This window comes from Nycticebus coucang, chromosome 1, assembly GCF_027406575.1.
Source record: "Nycticebus coucang isolate mNycCou1 chromosome 1, mNycCou1.pri, whole genome shotgun sequence".
In the NCBI taxonomy this organism is placed as follows: Eukaryota; Metazoa; Chordata; class Mammalia; order Primates; family Lorisidae; genus Nycticebus; species Nycticebus coucang.
In genome coordinates, this window is record NC_069780.1 from 195748253 (window position 1) to 195754904 (window position 6652).

Below are 6652 nucleotides of genomic sequence, written 5' to 3' on the forward strand. Positions count from 1 at the left end.
TAGAAAAGCTTTGTTTCCCTTCAATACAACTTGATTCTGTGTTCATGGCTTTTCTTAATGTGTCCCATGAAGCTAGAACACTTCTGATGCTTTCATTGAGGACCACATATCTCCTACTCCCGGCACTAATTTTCTCCTTTACACTCTAATTAGTGTGTGCTCTGAACCTGGACAGTCTCCCAGTGCCTGTTTATACTCAAGTGCTCTTTTAGTGAGATTTAACTTCTGGGTCCTCTGTGACAAACAGGGAGAGGCATCCCACTGCAGGAGGCACATTTTCATTTTTATCTTTGCCTTTTAGGTGACTGCCTAGAAAAACAAAAATTCTGTTTTACCAAGCTAATTTCCTTTGCTTCATGTTGTCTGTATTAGGTTTTTATTATTTAGGGAAACTGAGTTTCAAAAGAATGAAGGTTTTAACATCCATGTAACTTTCTATATTGTTTTTGAAATCTTTTTATAATCACCCTGGTTAAATGAGTAACTACGACTTAGCAGTGAACTGTGAGTCTGTTTAATGAAGCCCCTCCAAACTTCTGACATCTTTGGCAGGTTTCCCTAAACTAAATCTTTTGGACCTAAAACTAAGTTTGGGGTTTTCAGTTGGACCCCTGGAGAGCACCAAAGAATGTATATCTGTTCTTATAGAGATAGTAAATTATTAGGCTAATTTGGTAACTTGTATAGGAAGCCCTGCCAAATAAGAACTGGTGTTTTTAACTTACTGTAAGTTATATTTGTGTAAATGTACTGGGGGCAGGGAGCGGCGGGTAAGAGTGCCTAGGCATTTGAGGCACAGCAACCTCGAACCCTTGGGCTCAAGCAGTCCTCTTGCCTCAGCCTGCCAAGTACCTGGGACTACAGGAACCCACCACAACGCTGCGGCTATTTTTTAGAGACGGGGTCTCGCTCTTGCTCATGCTGATCTCCAACTCCTGAGCTCAGGCGATGCACCCGCCTGGGCCTCCCAGAGTGTTGGGATTACAGGCATGAGCTACTGTGCTCGGCCCTTGTGTAGATGTATGTATTACAAAATTGTAAGATTCCTAAAATTCTAATACGTTTGGCTCTGGCTACTCCCTCGGCCACTACCCTGTCACTAGGATCCCAGTAGACCAGGTGGGCCTGGACAGTAGCCAGCTCCGAGCTGGGATGGAGAAAATGGCCTCACCTTGTCTTCTGCACCCGCTGTCCGCAGGTGAATGGGAACCCGAACACCCCAGAGTCCTTCAAGAAAGCTCTCAAGTGGCCAACTGAGCCTGAATTTAAATAGAGCCACGTGGCTGTTCTCTGACCAGAGGCTACAGACTTACTCAGGCTCCCTAAAAACCTCCCAGAAAATACCAATTTCAGGACTTCCAGTGCTCAGCTGCATTGGCCAATAGTCACTCAACAGCATTGGCCAATCACAGCTCAGATACATTGGCCAATCAGAACTCAGATGCATTGGCCAATCAGAGGTCAGCTGCATTAGCTAATCAGAGCTGAACTGTGCTGGCCAATCAGCACTCAGATGCATCAGCCAATCAGAGCTCAGCTGCATGAACCAATCAGAAGTAAGCCAGTTGAATTCTGTATTTGCATGAGTGCCCAAGCCGGCACCTCTGGAGTCAATCCCAAGCTCCCCTTTCTTCTCTGGAACCACCAGCCTTTCACACTTTAACAGCAAAGGTTACAGGCTGTGTCAGTACCCGCCTTCAGTAGAATGAAGTCTTCTCCAAATTCCTTCTCTGAGAACTGTTCCGCAGCACATCCACATCGTGGCAACCTCCTAACTTGCACTGCCTGCCCTCTCTCCAGACTTAAGGCTCTGGCTGCAGCTCCAGTCCCTAGCTTGGGGCCCACTGGAGGGGTGCTGCACAGTTCCCCCATTTTGCTGGGCAGCAGCCTCCGGGCTCCCCTGCTGCAAAGGGCCCTCCCTGCAGCTCCTGGGACGCTGGCCTGAGGCACCTTGGCTGACAATCTCCAATCAAGACCAGGGACTCCCAAGTCCTGCGTCAGGACCTCTGCTGGTGCCTCGTGAGGTCCAGCTTGAAAGCCTCCTCTGCCACACACAGCCCAGTCGCACCCCGAACGTCTCCCACTGCCTCCTGCTGTGGTCCTTAGTGGACTTCTGCACATCCTAGTGGCCTCCCCCCTCAGCCTTGACCCTGTGTTCTGCTGCCCATCAGGCTGTGCTCTGAACTGGGCAGGTGCCTCAGGCCACACCCACTGTCTGCCCAGGTCCTGCCCCACACCCTGGTTGGGATCAGAGGCACCCACGTGGGCCGAGCATCTGCCTCTGGCTGCACAGCTAGGTGCTTGCTGTGCCTGAAGCAGGGACCGCAGGTAGCAGTGCACATCTCTGCCCTCAACCGCAGCAGTTGCTCACCCCACACGAATGGGACTCATTGGGAGGCCCAGGACGCGGTGGGGCCCAGTTGGGCCCAAACAGAAACCAGGTCGAGAGTGTTATGCCCAGGAGTCTCTCAAAGACCACACCACCAGACAAATCGAATTTAAAAAGAGTCCTTTTATTGAAGAGCCAGCCAGCGACTGCCTCATTGTCTCAGCAGGGGGTTTCTAAGTGCAGGGCCGAGTTGTCTGAGGCTATGATTTTTATAAGGCAAAATTTTTCCAGAGGGCAAGCAAACATAGAAAACAGCAGTTAGGGGAAATCACAAGGATAAGGCAGCTTAGTCACTTTACAATGCTATGATCACAAAAGCACTTAATAATTCTTTTTACAAAACAAATACAATCTACAGTTTCCTAAGGTAGTATAGGGAGTGGGACTTGCGGGTGGGGGTCGTAAACAGCATGATCACAAAAAGCGATAATCACCAAGGATATAATCGCAAGTGTAGTCAGTAACCTACATCACTAACAATCCTAGTTAAATGCATTCACAGTTACACAATGGGAGGGCAAATAAGAGGAACCAGTTTCGAAGGTAATGGAAGATAACAGAAAAGGAGTAAAACAGTAAAGTGGGGTCAAATTTGCTCTCTTAACATTTCCATCATATACAGATGGCATGAAGACCACCTTAACATGATCACGAGGGCTGTTGTCACAAAAGTAGAGACTTTCTACACAATACTAGTAATTCCAGCAGTTCTAACCAGGTTCACTTAAAATACCATGCAATGCGTGGGGAGGCAGTTGGAACCAGTTTTTTTTTTTTTTTTTTTTTAATGCAATAAAATGTAGCAAAACAACAGAATGGAATCAGGCCTGCTTTGCCTTCCCACTGATTCTCAGGAAAAGGAATTATATCAAAATAGAGTTAGGCTTGCTTCTCTTTCACCCTAACAAGAGGACCCTGTCTCACTCCAGCTGAGAGGTACCAGCTCTGCTGCCTGAATCCAAGGGGCTAGTCCTGCCGTGGCTCTGGGGGTGAGGGGTCACGGATTCTGCTGCTGTTCAGGAGAGGCCGAGGGACCTTCCAGAGTCTCTGCAGTCAGGTGGGACCCACTGCCCACTGCCAGCAGCCCCAGGCCACCTGGAATGAAGCCCAAGACCCAGGAACCCCCCTGGGGGGGCAGGGACTGAATGCCCAGGGCAAGGTCAGCCTGAGCAGGAGGGTCCGAGAGGGCCACATGGGCCTCCTTGCTGGGGCAGAGCCCCTTAGTTGCTGCCCGGGAAGTCACCTGAGAGCTCAGGACTTCTCCACCCCCTGCCACGCCCTACCTCACTGCCAAGTCAGTGTCCTCACATCTTGCAAGTCCAGAGTGATGGCCCAAGGGCCTGGTCAGCCAGGAAGACTTCCAGGAGGTAGAGCTTCCCACCTCACCTCACCCACTGCTCCCCATAGCCCCTGGATGCCCTCTCTGGGCTGACAGTCCCCACCCAACTTCTCTGGGAAGCTTGGTCCCCATCAGGGCTTTTCCTAAACCTGATTGTACAGGTGCCGACCCATTCACAAAGGTCTTGAGAATTCCTGCCAGTGTTCATGTGGTTGGCGAGGACACCCGGGCTCAGTGACTGTCTTCTGTGAAAATGAGTCATCTCAGCAGGCAGGGCAGGCAACACTCCCAAGATACAGGTGGTGTCAGTGATGCTGCATTGGATGCCCACACCTGCTCACCTCTCTCCCTCCTCAGTCCCTTGCCGTCTCTCATTGTTTCTCTCTGTCTCTGCCTCCCCCACTCTGTCTCTGTCTCTTTATCTTTCAGGAGGGGCAAGGCCAGCCCTAGCGTCCAGGGCCTGAGAGAAGCCAGCAGGCTGGGAGTGGTATGGGTTCAGGCATGAGCAGTGGGCCTGGTGACAAGGAGCCTGAGCAGGGCTGAGCAGGGCAGTCAGGGACCTGACACTCTGGGCAACTGAGGCTGCAGCTGGTAAAGCTCATGTGACAGCCCCCACTGGGTCTTTGTAGATGTAATTAAGAATCTTGAGATGGTAATTCCTAAATCCAGTGACAAGTGTCCTTATAAGAGAGGTGGAGACACACCCCAAAGAAGGCCCCATAAGGACAGATCAGAGATGGAGAAGGCGGCCACCAGCCCAGGATGTCAGGAGCCACCAGTGCTGGAGACAGGGAAGGATCCTTCTCTGGAGCCACCAGAGGGCACCTGGCCCTGGACAGTACTGTTCTAGCCTCTCTATGTGATGACCATTACAGCAGCCCCAGCACCCAGTGAAAAGTAGAGAAAACCCATTTTATAGACAGCGCCTTGTGGAGAAATATGCTCACAGGTGGTGTATCTGATTTAAAAACTGGTACCATGTAGGTCTCTGGCCCAGGGGCAGAGTCACAGGCTGCACTGGTCAGGCAGCCATGGCTGAAGGCCCACTAATTCCCAAACCAGGATCTAATTTTCCTCACCTAGCAATGCCCTGTGCCAGCCACGATTTTAGGTGATTTCCTAAGTGCTGAGCCAGCTGCTTGCTAGAAAGTGACACATCTGTGACCTAAAAGCAAAATTGCATTTGCAATCAGAAATGGGGGTTTGAAAGCTGGCTGGCTCCTGATGGTAGAACCAGGGACATTTCCAGGGGCAGGGCCCAGGCCAGCCTCTTGAAGCAGGAGCTGGCTTGGCAGCTGAGATGTGCATCCCCCAGTCCCCCGCCTGTCTGCCTGGCCTCGGATGTTTCTGCTTCTTAAGCTGGAGGCTGCCTCTAGCTGTGTGAATTTATTGGTAAAGCCATCTAATTTAGGTACAGAGCATTTGTACACGTTTTGAAAAATGGACTAAAGAGGCTGCTATTGACTAAAATGATAATAGGAACACAAAGTGGGGATTTCATTACTTCATTTATATGGTTAACACTAATTCCAGGAGAAAGCAAGGTGGGCTCCATGTGACAGAGTGCGGCCAGCCCCAACCGGCCTACAAAGAAACCGAGTTACAAGCACTGCCCCAGCGTGGCCCGGAGAGCGCCCTGCGCTTCTGTGGACTTGCTGTGCTCTGGCTGTGGGACTTCTCAAAGCTACAGTCAGGGTCAGCCTTCTGGCAGCTCTAGGCGCAGTAGCAGACGCCAGAGGGGCGAGAGGAGGCCTCTTGGGGGCCACGCTGCCCCAGCCTTCGCCCCCCCCCGCCCCCACCTCCCGCTCAGGAGCTTCAGCTCAGGCGGCCTGCTGAGTTCCCGCATCTCTGGTTCAGCTTCCAACCTCCACTGCTGCCTCTGTGGGGCTCCCTGCCCTGGCTGTAAGCCTGGGCGTGGTGGGGGTGGTGGGGGCGCCATAACTGAACAGGACCTAGATGGGGGGAATACCATCAGTTCCCCCAGAACCACACAGTAAAGCTGGAAGTGACCTAAGGGTGGGGCTCCCCAAGTCTCGGCAGCCAGCACCCCCAACTCCACAACCTTCCGCGAAGCAGCTCCCTTGCCGAAAGAGTGGGCAGGGGCTGGGACCTGCCCAGCTCTGAATGTCCCTCCGCTGCAGGGCCCGCCTTGGGGGCACCAGGCAGCAGGTGCCTGGAGAGAGAAGGGAAGGAAAAACCAAGGAGGCTGCGGCACCCGGGAAGCCCTTGGAAGACGCGGGGGCGGAGGGCGCACCAACCTGCCCTCACCCCCCACCCCCCGCCTCGGACCGACCTCCGGGGGGTGCCCACACCCGACTGCCCCCCAAGGCTCCGGGGCTCCGCGGACATGCCAGCGTCCCGCGAGGTACCGCCCCGTGGGGTCTGCGGCCAGCTCCCTCTGGGCTCCCGGGAAAGCAGCAGGCGGTCGGGGGACGCCCGGGTCCGCACCACCCTGGTCCGCAAGCTCCTGGCCGCTCTCTCCTTCCACCCGCAGCCGACGCACAGGTCCGCGCTTCCTGCTTGGGCGCCGAGACCCGAGAACTGGCTGTCTCGGGTGACCTCGGAGACCCAGATGAGGGGTGCCGCCTTCTGACCCGCCTCCTGCGCGTTCCCACGCACCACAGGTCCCACCGCTCCCTGCACTGAACCACCAGCCTTGTAAGGCAGAGGCGGGATCGGCCTCGGCGCACCCGGCGCTGCAGCGGATGGGGCCGGCGGGGCGGGGCCTCTGATGACCCTGCACGGAGGCAGGGGGTGGCCAGAGGCCGGTGGGGCAGGCCATACTGGGGGTGGGGTGAGTTTGGAGTGGGCCGGGGACGGGCGGTGCTGGGGATGGGGAGGTCTGGTGGGGGCCGGGGGTGGGGCGGGGTGGGGCGGGCTTGGGGGGCCGGAGTCGGCCAGCTCTGGGGGCGGAGCCATCTGGT

The 6652-nt window shown here is 54.4% G+C and overlaps 1 protein-coding gene across 1 annotated transcript; it reads right to left on the reverse strand.

Annotated features, from left to right (window-relative positions):
• Window positions 1–2516: 2516 nt before the first annotated feature.
• Window positions 2517–6647, reverse strand: LOC128591531 (translation initiation factor IF-2-like). The gene is made up of 2 exons (XM_053599094.1): window positions 5791–6647; window positions 2517–5680 (listed from the first exon to the last, which is right to left on the reverse strand). Exons 1-2 carry the CDS (start codon window positions 6645–6647, stop codon window positions 5425–5427), a joined length of 1113 nt encoding a protein of 370 aa, XP_053455069.1. The 3' UTR covers window positions 2517–5424.
• Window positions 6648–6652: the final 5 nt, after the last annotated feature.